This window comes from Helianthus annuus, chromosome 13, assembly GCF_002127325.2.
Source record: "Helianthus annuus cultivar XRQ/B chromosome 13, HanXRQr2.0-SUNRISE, whole genome shotgun sequence".
Classification (NCBI taxonomy): Eukaryota; Viridiplantae; Streptophyta; class Magnoliopsida; order Asterales; family Asteraceae; genus Helianthus; species Helianthus annuus.
The window spans coordinates 154,948,665-154,968,237 of record NC_035445.2 but is presented as its reverse complement, the minus strand read 5'-3'; the positions used below and the strand labels follow the sequence as shown (position 1 = coordinate 154,968,237).

The window sequence follows — 19,573 nt, the reverse complement described above, 5'->3', positions numbered from 1 at the left end:
GATATTTTAAATTCTGTGTCATATACCCTAATATTATTTTTATTAACTAAAAAGATGACATAAATCTAAAAGAAATATCATAACCCAAATACACTTGGAAGCTGGAACCTGAGATGAAGAAAAAGTATTCCTACTTATTCAGTAAATCTCGAGGACGAGATTTTTATTAAGGTGGGGAGAATGTAACGACTCACAAAAAAACATCCTAAACATGTTCCGTAAGTATAAACCCGGCCCCTGATATAACAACTCTTATTAAAAATACTATTTCTTATTTTAATGTAACAAAAAGGAAACCCTAATTGAGAAACCCAAGTAATTCTACATTAACCCTAAAATTTTCAGAACAATCGGAATCAGGATCAGGGCCCCTAAAAATCAGGGGGGGGGGGGGGTAAACCCTAGTCGGTAATATCCTTACAGTTTGCTGTAGGAATTGAATTACGTCGAAATCTGACTCACCAAAGTTATAAAAGACACGCACCTACTCTACCCTAGAAGTGACCTGTCGCGCCACGCGACAGGAATAAGAGGACCCCTCGCATGGTGCGAGGGGGACGGTTTTCCAGCTATAAATAGAGGACCTTGGGACTGGCTTCTGTGCGTTGGTTCGACGAAGAAATTCGCTTCAGGCACCGATTTCTGTTCTGTTTATCACAATTAACACACTCGGATCACTAATCGACGCCGCAATCAGGGTATTAGCACAATCGCCGCTACGATTCATTTTCCGACGATCAATATATCCAATGGATGTTTAAGTGCCGCCCACATTAGGGTTATACTTTGTCTTTCGTCGTTAATTCGATGGATGAAGTATCGCACTTTGTCGTTCGTTGTGAGAATTTGATCTCGTGAGTTATCGTAAATGCTGGATTGATTACTAACCCAGAATTGTGTGCTTGTTATTAAACTTAGGATAAAAAGGCTAATCAGTAGGCTAGGCTCTGCCTGTATAAATCTACAATATATCAAGGCTTATCTGTAGACTAAACTTTGGCCGTATGAATCTGCATGATTATATGTGAGTCATTCTCTTTTTATCAAACTTGTTTATAAAAGCATGTTTATTTTCAAAGTTATAATTACAGTAATTAAGTAATTACAGCCAGTATGTGGAGTATATATATATTACTTGATAATAGTCACCATTGTGACAAAGCACCATATAAAGGTTCATTGACCTACAGGGATAATTATCACTATTTAGGTTCATTGATCTAATAGTGGTATGGCCATCGTCACCATTGTGACACGTCACCATTGTGACAAGGAAACAATAAGGTTCATTGACCTACAAAGATAATCATTACTACTTAGGTTCATTGACCTAATAGTAGTATGAACATCGTCACCATTGTGATAGGACGCCAGATAAAAATAAGATAGAAACATTGTAATCTCTTAACACTGTAAATTATAACAAATGAGTCGTTTTAGTAAAACTGAATGATTCACTCAGTATTTCCCGCTGACAAAACCTTTTTAAAACGCGTTTCAGGTAATTACAATAGATTGGAGTAAGGATTGGATCCGACACTGAAGGATTTCAAGAAGTGGCTTATTTTATTAATTAAATCAAATTAAGAAATATTGTTTTTATTAAAAGCTACCTTTGTAAAACATGGAATTTATTCCATCTATTTAAATAAAATCCGGTGTTTCTAAAACTCTGATATGTTTTCCTAACTCACGGTCCTGATGAAATTTCCGCTGCAATGTTTTTCAAAAATAACCACCGGTACCGCTGGACTGCTCGCGACTTCCGATTCCAGCCAGGATGGGGTCGGGGGTCGTGACAGAAGGTGGTATCAGAGCTAAGCCACTGCTTTAAGCCTATAAGTGTTGTGATAATAATACTTAAGCTTAAATAAAAGAGTTAGGAGATTGCTATTAACTGGTAGCACATCTGATAGCATTTAGACTTGAACATAAGAAAAGATGCCTTAGTATAAACTAAGCCACTTGTTTAGAGCAAGTAGGTGTTATAATAATAATACCTAAGCTTAAACGGAAAATTAGAAACTTAATATTATCTGATAACACTCTGAATGATATTTAGACTCGAACTTAAGAATTTTGCCTTAAAATAAACTTTAAAGTAAATTACTTATATAAGTACAATATTGGTATTCCATAAAAATAACGACTAGCAAGCAATAGCATTTAATTGCTATTTGATATTACTTGGTCAAGAATAAAAATATATTATGGAAATACAAATTTCCTCTGATATTTTTTCCTAACTCACGGTCCTGATGAAATTTCCGCTGCAATGTTTTTCAAAAATAACCACCGGTACCGCTGGACTGCTCGCGACTTCCGATTCCAGCCAGGATGGGGTCGGGGATCGTGGCATATGTTTTGTTTTGTTTATTAATAAACCTAAGTTTCACTCCTTTTCCTTTTTGGCCCCTCTAGTTTGTCTAAATGTTTAAACCCCCATATAACACTTACTAGCAATTAACCAATTCTCATAACTTGATTTAAATGTTCCTAGTTAACTTAGTGGGTTTGAGGAAGTTATAACCCAGTTTATTTTATGTCCCGTTAACTCGGGCTTCTTAAAAACTATGTTTTCTCAAAAGTTTTTATTCTCTTTTTATTTAATATTAGGTTTAATTATTTAAATCCTAATATTCAACGGGTTAATTTTTACCATTAACGGTATTTTACCCGTTCATTATTATTAACGTGGTTTGACTATCAAACCCGTTTTCGAAGTGTTACAAAAACCAAAACAAATAAGTCGTAAATTGGAAAAAATATATCAACACATAACAAATATAAGTATTAAATCCAATATTTAAAAGCAACTATATATATTAGAAAAGATTTAAAATTTAACATAAAAAAGTTTAAACTTCGTTAAGAGAGGAGAAATAAAAAAAAAAAAACAAAAGAAGAATTAATGTATAAACAAAAATACTTTCATTGTGATTTAAGAAGTGAATAGATGAAAAAAAAATTAACTCATTTTTGCAATTTATATTGAACTTTAGGGTAAGGATAGTGTAAAAAGGGTCTAAAGTGTGAGAAGTGTGAGAAATGTATTATAACACTATATATAATACTATATAACACCATATAAATACCGTATAACAATATATAATACCATATAACACTATGTAACACTATATAACATTATATAACAAATATAACACTATACATCTATGATAGACATGTTATCAGACAACCTATAGTGTTATATTTGTTATATAATGATATATAGTGTTACATAGTGTTATATGGTATTATATGGTGTTACATATTGTTATACGGTGTTTATATGGTGTTATATAGTATTATATATAATGTTATAATACACTTCTCACACTTTAAACAGTTTTTACAGGATCCTCTACCTTGAACTTTATTTTATATAATATTACAACAAATAGTTGCTATGTAATCCATCTCCTTTTTTTATATATTTAAAGCTTGGGCAGTGTTCATGGAGTATCACCAATAGCTTGTGCACTGTTTATGGAGTATAACCAATAATAAATAAATAAATAAATAAATAAATAAATAAATATTAAATTAAATTAAATACTTGGATCCAACTCAAAGTCTAAAAGAATATATAGGGATTTGATCACCGAGATCGAGCGGCCGCATCGAATTTGGATTATATCTTGTAATAAATGGCCCTCGTGGTTGGCGTGGAAGTCGTAACTTATATTTAACATTAAATAATTTCTATCAAAATAATTTTAAAATGGACAAGGAATTGTTATAAAAACTGACAATCGAGGTGGGATCTGATACCTCAAACACAACCATGAGACGTTTCATGATCTCCACTCTATCGTCACGCCGGCCAGCTTACCATCGCCACGTAAATGGTGGTTATGCCTTCTACGGCAGCCCAGCTAGGGTTTCTGATAGAGCTGTCCCACCTCAAGATGACGGACGTAAAGTTGCATGGCTAATGAACATGCAGAAACGTCCTCGCTTTATGTCAACTAAGACAAATCCTCCTCACACGAACGTCAGGTATTATAGTTTTCATCCAAAAAGTGGAGAGTTCAAATATTGCAAAGTATAACTTATTATGATTTAGAGTATTCACAATGTAACCATTGGGTGTCAGCCCAGTGGCCATCGACCCCACCTTAAACCAGCCCGAGAACACTCGAGGTCACGGGTTCGAAACATGTTTCAGCCTCTCGGGTTGGCAGGGGTTTCACCGCCAGACGACGTTGTCGGGTCGTTAGTTTGGGAAAAAGATATGTTCCGTGATCAGGTGTACCGTGCATCTACCTTTTTTTTGAGTATTCACAATGCAATTCTTATATTTTTGTGAGTGAGAAAATTTATATTGCAAGAAATGATTATGCGTGCTATTAAGTGATTGTGAGTTCAGATCTAAATATATGGGAAACATTGATCATGTCACCCGTATAAATTTTTTAATATTTTTAAAGGTAATAATAAATGTATAAAAATATTATTTAATTAAAAATGAGAGAAAAATTAGTGATTTTTAGTGTAATTATATAAATATAGATAAAGAATCCAATGTGAATGCTCTTAGAACTATATTATGATTGCCGTTCAAAAAATCGAAACTTCAATTATTTTTAACACCAATTCCTAGATTTCTAAAAATCAAAACCTTAATTCTTTTTAACAAGAATTCCTAGATATTTGTACGAAAAATACACCAAAGCATATATGCACTTCAAACTTTCTTTTATTGTGAACATAAGAATGTCCCCTATAGGGACAAATATAACTTTAATTACCTTTCTCTTTTTGCAGTTCTAATGAAAAGGATGCAATTGAAATCAAAGTTATTTCAAGAGAACACGTTAAACCATGTTCTCCAACACCCGAAAACCTAAGATATTACAAGCTTTCATTTTTCGATCAGATTGAGGCCCCTATATACCACCCCTTTATGTTCTTTTATCAAGGTCATAATAATAACAATAAGAAGAGCACAGAGGATGTCATATTGGAGCGATCAAATCATCTGAAGCAATCACTATCCGAAACCCTAACTCGAATGCACCCATTTGCAGGAAAGTTAGCCAGTGAGCTTCATGTTGATTGTAACGACATTGGTGTGTATTACGTCGAGACAAGAGTCGATGATCAGCTCAATAATCTGCTTAAAGAACCTGATAATAAGTTTTTAAAACGCTTGATACCCATTGTTGATTCGGTCCCAAATCAACCGTTGGTGGGATGTTATGTTTCAATGGTGCAAGTTAACTTCTTTAACTGTGGAGGTGTTTCAATTACAATACAACATAATCATAAATTTGCTGACGCACGTAGCACAATGATATTCATGAATACTTGGGCTGCAATCGCCCGACGAGACACTAATCAGGTTTATCCCAATTTTGTTTCGTCTTCGATGTTCCCACAAAACCCTAAGTTAGCATTTTCACCATTATGGTATCTGACGATTTCCTCAGCCTATATAAAACACGGGAAATCGTCAACTACTAGATTTGTTTTTAATGCTTTGGCATTGAAAGAACTCAAGGCCAAAGCATCTAAGCATCAACCAGTCAGTCGAGTCGTGGCTGTACTGGCTCTGCTCTGGAAATGTGCTACCATTGAAAGTACACAATCCAAGCCGTCCCTTCTACATATGCCAGTAGACATCCGACAACAATTTTCACCTTTACTGCCTGATTATTCAATTGGAAACATTAAATCTGGGGCAGTAGCTAGGTTTGATCCTAGTGCAAGTAACCTCGATGTAGCATCCATGGCGAGCCAAATAAAGAATGCAATATCGGATAGTAAAAGTGAGTCGTTTGAAGAACTGAAAGGCGTAAACGGGCATGTTAAGTTCGTGGAAAGCTTGAGAAACTCCATGGAAATGTTTAGCGATTTCAAAACCGAGTATCATTTGACGTCAAGTTTGTGTAACTCTGGATCTAAGGAAGCTGATTTCGGATGGGGAAAGCCGGTATGGTTTTGCACCGGTAATCACCTGAATGAAGATGTTCCACTGTTTACAAACCGGGCGTTTCTGGTGGATTCGTGTTCCGGTGACGGTATAGAAGCTTGGGTGACACTGGAAAAACAAGTAATGGATGGCGTTAAGTGTAATGCTGAGCTTCTGTCATATGCATCAGTGAATCCCAGCCCCCTATAGCTTCAATCTTCAGTTTGTCCAGTTGTGAAGATCATAGTCTTCTAATGTATAAATAAAATGATTAGACGTTTCAGTTAACAAAAGTTTACTTTTATTTATATGAATTATTTATTAAATACTGAAGCTATTAAATCTCTTTCACGACATTATTAATTATTAACCTTAAATTAGTTGTATATCGTATATATTAACAACAATTTCTGCTACTTTCAGTTATATATATATATATATATATATATATATATATATATATATATATATATATATATATATATATATATATATATATATATATATATATATATATATATATATATATATATAGGGTAAGGATAGTGTAAAAAGGGCCTAAAGTGTGAGAAGTGTGAGAAGTGTATTATAACACTATATATAATACTATATAACACCATATAAACACCGTATAACAATATGTAACACCATATAATACCATATAACACTATGTAACATTATATATCATTATATAACAAATATAACACTATACATCTATCATAGACATGCTATCAGACAACCTATAGTGTTATATTTTTTATATAATGATATATAGTGTTACAAAGTGTTATATGGTATTATATGGTGTTATATATTGTTATACGGTGTTTATATGGTGTTATATAGTATTATATATAGTGTTATAATACACTTCTCACACTTCTTACACTTTGAGCACTTTTTACAGGATCCTCTACCTATATATATATATATATATATATATATATATATATATATATATATATATATATATATATATATAGGGTACAATTATAAAACATTAAATAGTTTTCTCTCATCTCATTTATTATTCTTTTTGACTAATTAATTAGTCATAAAGATTATCATCCTACACACTAAATTTTTTGGCTAGACACATCAAAATTTATCCTACACGTTTTTAAAATTTATCCTACACAACTCGTAATTCATCCTACACACCTCATAATTTATCCTACACCTTAAATTAATTTTTTTTCTTCTTTGAAAAGATATATATTCTTTTTAAAATAAGTTACAAATTTAATTTAGTTAGCTATTAAAAAGAAAGACTAACAATTAATGATCTATCTAATTTTACCAAATATACCCTTACACCCATATTAAATACAAAAATTAAATGAAGTAAAATAAAGAATTCTTATTGGTTGAAGTTTGTTTTTTTTTATTCTTACAAAAAAATTCTTCTCATTTAAACCCTCCTATATATATATATATATATATATATATATATATATATATATATATATATATATATATATATATAGGTAGAGAATCCTGTAAAAAGTGTGAGAAGTGTACTATAACACTATATATAATACTATGTAACACCATATAAACACCGTATAACAATATGTAACATCATATAATATCATATAACACTATGTAACACTATATATATCATTATATAACAAATATAACACTATAGGTTGTCTGATAGCATGTCTATGATAGATGTATAGCGTTATATTTGTTATATAATGTTATATAGTGTTATATAGTGTTATATGGTATTATATGGTGGTACATATTGTTACACGGTGTTTATATGGTGTTATATAGTATTATATATAGTGTTATAATACATTTCTCACACTTCTCACACTTTAGGCCCTTTTTACACTACCCTTACCCTATATATATATATATATATATATATATATATATATATATATATATATATAGGGGACCGCTAGAATGAGAACCACCACGAGTTGTAAGAACCACGAGAACCGCGACCCGCGGGTGGCCGTTGACCACGAAATTTTTTTTACACCTAGATCCGTATATTTTAAGACCGGGTGTAAATTTTGGGTTCAAACGGCGCACCCGAGGGGGTAGTTTTTTACGCCCAAAGTTTGGTTAAAAAAAAAGAAAAATTAAAAAAATTAAAAAAACCCAAACTTTGGGCGTAAAAAACTACCCCCTCGGGCGCGCCGTTTGAACCCAAAATTTACACCCGGTCTTAAAATATACGGATCTAGGTGTAAAAAAAATTTCGTGGTCAACGGCCACCCGCGGGTCGCGGTTCTCGTGGTTCTTACAACTCGGGGTGGTTCTCATTCTAGCGGTCCCCTATATATATATATATATATATATATATATATATATATATATATATACTAGTCGTTTACCCGCGCGATGCGGCGGGAAACATATCACTTAGGATGGTGAGTTTAGGGCTTTGTACGGGGCGGGAAACATACTCGATTTTGTTAGTTTATCAATCCTCTCGGGTAAATATCAATGTAATAGAATGTTAGGACTTTCTTTCTTTGAATTTTAAAGAAAATCAGAATAAGTTTGAAATCAAACTACATCCGGTTACTCTAGGAAAGTCATATTTCGGATTCTAAAATTAATAACAATAAAAAATGACAAACATACCTTAGATATGTCATTTGTCCCCAAGTTAAGCCCAAATCTCAAATACAGCTAAACAAACGGGCCCCATACATGTGAGTACTCATACTCAGCCCATATTGAAATTATTAGAACAAATGCATTGTTAAAAACCATTCTAAATGTAACCCAATACAAACAAAAAATAACCCTTTAACACTTTGATTCAGTAAGACTTCATTAAACTATCCATCACTTCTCTAAAGTAATGTGATACCATGGTTAGAAACATCAATGATTAACATCGACAGTGTAGCCTTTCTGGCTTGCTTTCAGGATCCACAAGATCAAGCTTACACTGTTAACAAGGAATATTAGTAGGAAATAGTATATTTTAGATGTATTAGAAAAATGTGGAGTTGATGATGATTTTTTTGATCACATATAATCAAATAGTCATTTTGGATCCCAAACACCCTCAAAACGCTAAAAGCTTATATTAAAATAACAAACACCCCCTTAAATTTCATTCCATTAATCATAGCCTTTGAGAGTTTGTTTACGAATATACCTAGCAAAATGGGTTTAGCAGGTTGGGTTATAATGGGTTTGGTTCATGACCAATCATTTGAAAAAATGTTATTTTGGTTCAGATCCAAATAGAGTGATAAATATGGGTTTGGGTCAGAATGAGCTATGACAATAATAGATTCAGGTTAGAATGGTCTATGACATTTGCATTATGAAAATTATGAGATCAGTTAACAGTTTCAAATTACTAACTGTCTGTTATTTTCTTATTTTTGTTTTAACTGGTTATTACTTTAACTTGTTCGGCTCATCGTTTTAATCAGTTTGGTTCTCACAAATCGACTACTCGCAATGACGGCGATAACCTTCACACTCGTTTTAAGTTCTTTTTGTCAAATATAAAATAAAAGATATAGAATTTATATAAAAAAAAGGTATTAAGAAATACTACCTGGTGGCACCAAAAACCTATAGCAAATCAGCACATTTTGGCTACAACATGAGCTCAGGGCTAATGTCAAAAGAAATTATGAACCATGCTTGTGGTCCTGTGGAGACTCGTAATAGGGACCCAACAACAATGGGGGTTGAGCAGCCCATAACCAAAAGCCATGTATCAATAGTGCCATATGGGTTTGCAACTATCTAGTTAAGTCACTATAAGTATAAGGTTCTCATTTGTATATGTAATTTTTTTGTATTGCATGAATAAAAAAACCAAAATTAGTACATTTTAATTTAATATAATTGTGATTGTTTATTAAAACTAAACTAAGAAACACACATGCTAGGCTCATATTGACGTTAGCTTCAAACTATTATCAAGCATGTCGATTCCAGCTTCTTCGTTGGCGTCGAGTTGTGTATGGTGCAAACAACAATAAGACTGCGTTGTGGCAACCGTTAGCGCTGCGGTGAGCTACGTTGGCAGCCAGGTGGCTCGCGTGCATCGCAACGGGTGCCGCAAGCGGTCACACTTGAGCGCAGGGGTGAGCGTGGTAGCCTGGGCAAGCAAATGTTTTGAGGGTGTGGTAGCTAGGGCGAGCGGAGGTTAACCATAACAGGCTCAGGTGAGGGGAGGTACGAATGGGTAACGTGATGAGTTAGTGTCTAGTCAGCACCATGTGTTGCAATATTAGAGGATGAATCCAAATTGTCGAGTGAGCCACAAAGGGTAGTCTAAAAGTTGAGTTCAGATACACATCCCACTAAACAAAAGTGCTAAAAGTTTTTTGACTTTGAATGTCATATTTGAAATTAGCTGCTTATATAACTGTTACAACAATTAAACTGGATTACAAACTTAATCAATCAAAATCCATAAAGTTTTTTATCTGCAACACGGGCTATGACAAATTACATTCAAAGGGTACTTCACCCAATTTTGACGCATTTTTACGGACCCATTTTAAAATTTGGATCCAAATTTAAAATCTTCACCGAATTTGTCCCCAAGTTCAATTGCCTCTTTTTGGCCTCCAATCTTCTTTTTGCTAAAAGCGAGCTCCGGTTGCCACAAAATTATTCATCTCCCTTTTCAAGATCAGCACAATACTCTGCACTTTAATAGCATTACTTGTTCCCAACCCCTAAAACATAATGGAACTAAAGTAGCTAACTTACTTCACAATTTACATCCATACTCAAAATGAATACCTACTGCTTACACAATAAGAACTCTCTTCCCTTAATCTATGGTCAGAAGTGCCATTTCCGTTACCTGCAACAATGTAGTCAATAGTGAAGCCAGTCTTGTGGTTAGGGCTGTAAACGAACCGAACGTTCAGCGAACAGTTCGTGAACCGTTCGGCGGGAAGTTCGTTTATGTTCGTTCGTTTAATAAACGAACGAACATGAACAAGAAATTTCGTTCGATTAGTTAAATGAACGAACATGAACAGAGGTCTCGTTCGTTCGATTGTGTTCGTGAATGTTCGGTAAGGTGTTCGTGAACATTCGTTGATTTGCATTCGTTTATATCCGCATGTTTGTGTTTTAATTGAAGATATTTGTACTTTCTTACATTTTATTTGCACTTTTTTATATTATTAAACTTTTATTAATTTTATTGCCCTAACAATTAAACTAGGAAACCAAATTTCAGCTTGTTTATGCATCATTTCCCTTTCATTTCTCATTATTTACATCGGCGGATACGATCGACCTCCGTTCCACAATAAGAGATTCAAGTTCGAGTACTGCTCTCTGGGCCATATATCTTTATCCTTCGTCGCGTTCGCCAAATTTATTTGTGTTCGTTTGTGTTCGTGAACCGTTCGCGAACACGCTCATTTCCTTAATGAACGGACACGAACATAAAATCACGTTCGGTAAGTGTTCATGAACCGTTCGTGAACACATTTATTTCCTTAACGAACGGACACGAACAAGGTCTTGTTCGTGTTCGTTCGGTTCGTTTACAACCCTACTTGTGGTTGCAATTAAGGGGGAAATTTCAACCAGCGCCATAAAAAAAACTATTATCCGACTATGAACTGGACTCGGCTAACAAGGTAATATATTACAAAGATGGAAGCGAAATGTTCAGGTAGGGTAGCACTATAGCAGGTGCAGGTTGAGACGTTTAAAAAGTATCAAATTGGTTTGTGTCCTCACAAATATGGGTTCTGCTAAAACGGCCATTGAACGTGAGTTAAACTATCTTTGTTTATATGGTTGTCGGTTAACATAACTCTTTTAAAATGTAATTAGACCAATCCAATAAAAAACAACTCTACACTTGCCTGCAAGTGATATGCAATACATCAAATATATGATATGCTAATGTGCTTACTTTTAAGCAAAATTATAGTCGAGAGTTAATGAGCCTGCTTAACCGATAGTCCAAACTATTTCACATTAAAAACAAGAGTGACTCCATAGATCAGAAAATCCTCACCAGCAAATCACTAAGCCAGAGCAATAAGCCACCCCACACAATCTGATGTGCCGGAAATGCCGAGTACAGACCGATGTGATTGACCAGCTGCACAATTGACAATTATTGGTTAGTTTGATGATAAAAACACAAAAAATGAAGAGCTTCAGTAGGTAGGCAACCGGAATCCTTACGTTATCCAGGTTCCGTATTTGTTTCATTGCTCCATATGGGCCCTCACCACAGAACTTAAATTTCAACATGTTGATCGTAAATAATCATGCGTAAATAATTAAAATAAATATGTTGTTTAACAGGGCTAAATGATTTCACCCAGACCCTTGATTTAAAAAAAAGAATATACATTTAAAGAAACTCACTTGCGCCATTTATCCCAGGAGCTCTCCTTTCTTAGTACTTCAGTCTCTGCCATAATGCTTCTTTGTCGAACTCCTTGTCATCATCTTCATCAATAACCACAAAAAAATGACAAAAAACTTAGTCATCATCTTCATCAATAGCCACAAAAGATATGTCATAAATATTAGAATATCAAGATCTGCTTACATTTTGAGTCTGAGCATGTTAAAAAAATGCAAATAAATATTAAGATTTAGAGTCTCTTAACAAACCTGAATAATGGAAAATCAACGTTTCATTATTATCTTTAGCAAAACTGCAATAACCAGAACATGTAGTCTTCAATTAATTTGTATCAAATTCAAAAAGAACTGCATAAATCATATAATTTGCTATAAATCATGATAACACAACCCATTAACAACTCAAAAACAAGTGATAAACAAGAATATGGGGCGATGCTAACAAAAATTACCTTTAGATTGCTCAGCATCTTTACAGTTGCTGGATTAAAATAGAGCAACAAAAAATTATAATCAGATATTGTATAAAAGAAAATAAAGTTATGTTATCGGATATAAGGCTATTAATTATAGAACAAGCTACCTGCATGATGAACTTCAAGTAGTTATTGATAGCATAGAGAAGTGCCGGAACAGCAAGAAGCACATTGTTCCTGGTCTTGCAGCCCGATCTCACACGATTTAGCAAGGTAGACTTAAAATACACACATCAACAGTGGCATAACTTATAAGCTCCTAGTTTGGACCCATATCATGTACCAGCACAACAAGGGCCTGTTCTTGGGATCCCGTATCGTCCCTCCCTATGCAGATACAAAACCAAAAAAAAAAAAAAAAATCAGAATTTGATAGCAGGTAAAACCGTAAAAGTAAATGTGAAATTTATCATAGGATTACCTAACAGATGGATTATGTAGAGCAAATGCAGAAGCAATGGCTATGCGAAAACAGATGGCATATGACTTGCGGATATGCTTCACCTACAAAGCAAAAGACACAAATATTAAAGCAAGATATCTTAAACCTTGAGGATACGAAAGTTACTTTCTCACGAAAACTATCTGGTATTAATAAATGATATTTAAATCGAGCAACAATAAATAAATTAACAATAAAATTTTCAATTTCCATTTTAATAAAAGTTCAATGAAGATTGAAATTAACAACATGCAGATTAATAATATTGATTATGTCTTAGGAGGGAACATCATACCAGATTCAACTCATCAGAACCCTAGCCGTCATGATGGAGGCGGCGGCTATGGCATTTTGTCCAAGTTTTCGGATCCGATCCACCACATAACCTACAATATTCCTGCACCCAATAAATACAGAACATCAACATAACTTCTGGACATTGACTTCTTAAGCTACATCTAAGACATGAGAGGGTAATTCAGTAATTTCATCTTTAAAAACACAAATATTAACCAAAAGAGGGTGATTTTGCAATATGCATACCAGTTTAGAGACATACTGAGAGATCGAAACAACAGCTTTGGCCCTAACTCTCATATTTGCATGCTTAACATTTTAGGACTTTAAACAATAATACAAATTTTAGAACTTTAAACAATAATACAAATTTGAATTTAATCACAAACAGATATTGTAAATAATCACCTGAGGGATGTATCTAAGGGCCTTTACTGGCTTCGCCTGCTGCACTGAAGACCACTCGTTTGGAACCGCATCTGTTGGTGTCGGAGGCTTATTCCTGAAAGCTAGAATGTTAGTTCTGTCCATGTTGAGGCTGTCCGCCAGCCGATTCCTGTATGCTTCCTTCGCCGGTGAGCTTGCAATCGGATTCTCCTTACAAACAAAACCATAATTCAGTAACCGATTAGATCAAACAAAAAGCCCTAATTATGAAACAGAAATTACGTTTTCTCTATAAATCTCACAGAACATTAAAATAATCACAAAACCAACACAGATCTAAAAGTATTATCACAGATCTAAAAGTATTATCACAGATTCACAGATCTAAAAGTATTATCACAGATCTAAAAGTATTATCACAGATCTAAAAGTATTAAAACAGATCTAAAAGTATTATCACAGATCTGACAAAGCCCTAATGCAAGAAATTAAAATTGGTCCATTCACAGATCTGACAAAGCCCTAATTATCAAACAAAAAGCCTAATGTTGATCCATTCACAGAACATTAAAATAATCACAAAACCAACACAGATCTAAAAGTATTATCACAGATTCACAGATCTAAAAGTATTAAAACAGATCTAAAAGTATTATCACAGATCTGACAAAGATTAAAAAAAACGTACAAAATAGGGTAAAAAACAAGACCTGTTCCATGGATGAAAGGGGAGAAGACGGTGATGGCAAAGACAGGTTCCATGGATGAAAGGTGGAGGTGCGGTGGAGGTGCTTCAGTTATGCGGTGGAGGATCTAGGGTTTAGAGAGTGAAATAATTGTGGAGCGGCTGATGAAATTGTGGTTTAGATCTGTGATAATAAGAATATATTGGATCCATCAAACAAAAACCGGGTCAAGTTGATCCGGTAAGATCCGCGTGGCTATCATCAGGTGTTGAAAACAAGTTTTCAACACTTGTGCTTAACAGGTTTGTACAATGGGCTTTAAAGACTTGTAAAGTGGCAAAAGACCATTCTATCCTTCCTATATGCTTTATAAAGTAGTATAGATATATATATATATAGAGAGAGAGAGAGAGAAAGTATATCGTAAAATTGGCCATAATGTACATTAGGTACACGACCAGAAATCGCACGTTCATAACATGAAATTGCATGGGGGAATCAAACTTCGCATGTTCAAAACAACCAACCAAAATCGCATATATATATATATATATATATATATATATGAATAAATTGCATGGATGTAAAAAAATCATCATCGCATGTTCATAATGCCTCGCGTACGCAATGTACGTTAAGCCCTATTATACAATAACCGGCCGGCTTCTATACACACACACACACACACACACACATATATATATATATACACACACATATAGGGTTAGGATCGTGTGAGAAGCACTAAGCTAATTGAGAAACTTGAGAAGCATTCTGAATCACACATTTTCCTCAAACTTATCGTAATATACACATATGTATAGTTTAAAATTGACTATATACACATATGTATAATTCAATATTTGACAATATACATATATGTATATAGTTGATTTTAAACTATACATATTTGTATATTACAAAAAGCTTAGGTAAATGTGTGGTCCAGATTCCAGAATGCTTCTCAAGTTTGTCAAATAGTGTGGACTTCTCTTAGGAGCCCATATATATATAGGGAGGGGCTCATGCGAGAACTCCATTTATTGCGAGAACCGCGAGAACCAATGTGAACACAACCTAAAATAGCTAAAAAAAACCTAACCCCCACCCCCCCCCTCAAAAAAATAAAAACCTAACCCCCCCAAGCTAAATGCTAAAAACTAAAACCCCCAAAAAACCTAAAAAAACCTAACCCCCCTCCCCCCCAAAAAAAAAAGAAAACCTAAACCCCCCTCCCCCACCCCCAAAAACCTAAACCCCCCCACACCCTCCCCCCCCCCAAGCTAAAATGCTAAAAACTAAACCCCCAAAAAACCTAAAAAAAACTAATTTTTTTTAAATATTTTTTATGCTTAAATCGCTACTTTTAGTGGCGAAAAAAAACATTTTTAAAAAAAAAAAAATTTTGCCTTCGAAAAGTAGCGATTTTTATATGAAAAATATTAAAAAAAAAAAATTTTCTGTGATTTTTAGCTATTTTTAGGCATTTTTGGTTGTGTTCACATTGGTTCTCGCGGTTCTCGCAATAAGAGGTGGTTCTCGCAAGTTGCTAAAATGAAAACCACCCCAAGTTGCGAGAACCGCGAGAACCACTCTCCACCAATAAGATAATGACAACCAAAAGGGTAATATGGTCATTTAATCAAAACTATCAAATCATCTCTCTCCCATTTAAACTCTCTTTTTAAAGTCATTTTAATTTCTCTCTCTTCAAAACCATCAAACCATCTCTCTCTTCTCTTTAAAGTCTCTTTTTAATCAAAACTAGGGATGGCAATCGAACCTGAACCCGATGGGTAAACCCGAAACCCGACACATCTGGGATAGGTTTGGGGTCGGTTAATCGGGTTTGGGACGGGTTTGGGTCTAGTTTTTATTTTTTTCGCGGGTTTGGGATGTGTTTGGGATTTGGTGATATACCTGTATACCCAACCTAATTACCCGACAAGATAAACCCGTTTACCCGATATAATTTCTTTTATATTTTTAAATATGTAAATATATAATACATCCTTTTTTCTATACACATAGGTATTTTATCTTGTATACATTATAGTTATTTGATATATTTCTTTAGTTATAATACTAAATGTAACTGATTAATTAGTAGTTATCGGATGGGTTTTGGGTCGGATATACCCAACGGGTAAACTTTTTAAAACTAATGGGTTACCTGAAACCTGCGGGTATACCCGATGGGTATTTACCCGCTAGAAATCCGACGGGTTTTTGGACGGGTTTAGGACAAACTTATCTAATCGGGTTTGGGGTTGGGATTACCTAAACCCGACCCATTGCCATCCCTAATCAAAACTATCAAATCATCTCCCTCTCCTCTTTAAAGTCTCTTTGTAACAAAAGTTTTTATAAAAAAAATTTGTAAAAAATTTTTGGTAAAAAAGTTTTTGTAAAAAAAAAAAAAATTAAATCGTAAAAAGTAAAAAAAAAAAAAAAAAAAACGTGTGTGTAGAAAAAATGTTTTTGTAAAAAAAAGGTTAAAACCGTAAAAAAGTTCGTATAAATTTTTGTTCTTTGTTTAAAAGTTTTTGTAAAAAAAATTGTAAAAAAGTTTTTTTTTTGGTAAAAAAAAAGTTTAAAACCGTAAAAAAAAGATTAAAAACGTATTTGTAAAAAAAGTCGCGTAATACCGGCGAAAAAAACGGGGCGTAAAAAAAACAGCTGGTAAAAACTGGGCGGAAAATATGGCTCGTAAAAAAACCGGGTGATAAAACGGCGCCCAAATACAGGGCGTAAAAAGGACGCATTAAAACGGGGCGTAATAAACGACGCGTAACGCCAAGCGTAAAAAAATGGCGCGTAAAAATCAAGCGTAAAAACGCGCGCAAAAAACGGAGCGTAAAAAACGGCGCGTAAATACGAATCTTAAAAAATTGCGTATAAAAAACGAGGCGTAAAAAACGACACGTAATCTGGGCGTAAAAAACGGAGCGTAAAAAACGGGGCGAAAAAATGACGCGTAAAAAACGGCTCGTAAAAACGTTTTTTGTAAAAAAATCAGATTTTAAATTGTTTTTTAATTAAAAAATTTGATTTTAATAAAAAGAATTTAATAAGACAAAAGAGTAATAAAAAACAATAAATACAATAAAGAAAAAACAAACAGATTTACAAAACTATCCTTTTGACATTAAAATATTAAAAATATAATAAGAAAAAAAGAATTTAATATTGTTTTTATTACTTTAATCTCATCCATCCATCTCCCAAGATCAACGGTTGGAAAGTGGTTCTCGTGGTTCTTTTAACTGGGGGTGGTTTTCATTTATATATATATATATATATATATATATATATATATATATATATATATATATATATATATATATATATATATATATATATATATATATATATATATATATATATATATTTATATATAGGGTAAGGTTATTGTAAAAAAGGTCTAAAGTGTGAGAAAGGTGAGAAATATTGTGGAGATGACATGTGTCTCAATCTAAATTAATTCAAAAGGGTAAACAAGTAATTTTATCATTAATTCAATTAATTCAAAACATTTCATAACACCTTAATTATAGGAACATGTTTTTTTTTAAATCTCTAAAAAAACACTACGAATAACACTGCAACCACCATTCAGCACATATATAACACAATTCAATAAATATATAACAAAATTCAATAAGTATATAACACTATTTTAAAGATCTCTGTAAAAACACTACGAATAACACTGCAAAACCACCATTCAGCACATATGTAACACCATTCAATAATTGTATAACACCATTCAATAAGTGTATAACACCATTCAATAAGTATATAATACCATTCAATAATTATATAACACACCATTCAATTAGTATATAACACCATTCAACACATATATAACACCATTCAATAAAGTATATAACACCATTCATCACATATATAACACCATTCAATAATCATTACATCTCTGTATCATCTTCTTCTCCACTGCTGGCACCACCACTGCCGCTCCGCCGCCGCCGTCGTGTAGAGGTGGCTAACCACCAGACACCACCTTGCTGGATGTCTTTTTATCGCTTGAACCGAACCACCGAAAACCACCTTGCCGGAACCCCTGCCCCTTCAGACACCCAAACCACCGCCGGAACGACACAGCCGCCGCCGCAGTCATCGGAAAAACGAGAAGGGGCGCTGTTTCGTCTGGAAACCACCTTATCTGATTTAGAATATTATCCGATTTTAAATTCACTGATCGATGATGATGATGATGATGATGATGATGATGATGACGACGATGATGATGATGATGATTATTCGAATTCTGGAAGAAGGAGGAGGAGGATTCGAATTCTGGAAGAAGAAAGAGAATTCGTAATTTTAGGGAATTGATTTACAGTTTCCTATTTTTAGGTAGATATAAAAAACAAAATTGGCCATACAATTTTCAAATCAGTCCAAACTATTCAAAACATTTTACAATTTGGTCTCTATTGACCTCAACCATTAGATCAAAAGATCTAATGGTTGAGATTCTTTCTTACCCTTCTCACACTTTAGGTCTTTTTTACAGGAACCTCAATCTATATATAAATATATATATATATATATATAAGAGGGTTCAAATGAGAATAAATTTTTTGTAAGAATAAAAAAGAAGAAATTTCAAACAATAAGTGTGACAACCCTCACTAAACCAGGTATCCGTACGACTTAATTAATAATTAATTACTGTGCTTACTTGAAATTATGGATAAACTGCTACTTGAAATACTGATACATGTACATTCTTGCATCATACTCTATTTGCTGTCACTCCATTATTTACATACAGAACTTTAGTGACAAACGTGATGCACAAAAGCACAGTAGCACAATGAACGGATAACCTATTAAACATGCTGATATAGCCAGCATCAGGCAGACACTGCCTCTAAGGCCTGTATGAGCCCGAGATAGTTTACTACATTAGTAGAGAGTGTAGGGATAAGAAGGTTGTAGAACTGCGTCACTAGTATAAGTTATAGTGACCGGATGTGCCTAAAACGTA

General features: G+C 33.7%; 1 protein-coding gene and 1 long non-coding RNA gene across 3 annotated transcripts; one reads left to right on the top strand and one right to left on the bottom strand.

Moving 5' to 3' along the window:
• The first annotated feature begins 3,784 nt into the window (after positions 1-3,784).
• On the top strand, positions 3,785-6,240 carry LOC110899813 (stemmadenine O-acetyltransferase). Its single transcript, XM_022146703.2, has 2 exons — positions 3,785-3,999; positions 4,768-6,240. Exons 1-2 carry the CDS (start codon positions 3,785-3,787, stop codon positions 6,122-6,124), a joined length of 1,572 nt encoding a protein of 523 aa, XP_022002395.2. The 3' UTR covers positions 6,125-6,240.
• Positions 6,241-10,286: 4,046 nt separating this feature from the next.
• Positions 10,287-13,647, bottom strand: LOC110903420. 2 transcript variants are annotated; one of them, XR_002571918.2, is made up of 9 exons: positions 13,482-13,647; positions 13,166-13,248; positions 12,852-13,071; positions 12,721-12,749; positions 12,518-12,561; positions 12,266-12,349; positions 12,080-12,133; positions 11,907-11,993; positions 10,287-10,727 (listed from the first exon to the last, which is right to left on the bottom strand). It is a non-coding gene; the product is annotated as an uncharacterized LOC110903420 (long non-coding RNA). The 2 variants fall into 2 exon arrangements; XR_002571917.2 differs by lacking the exon at positions 10,287-10,727 and having other exon boundaries at positions 11,703-11,993.
• Between the last annotated feature and the right edge of the window lie 5,926 nt (positions 13,648-19,573).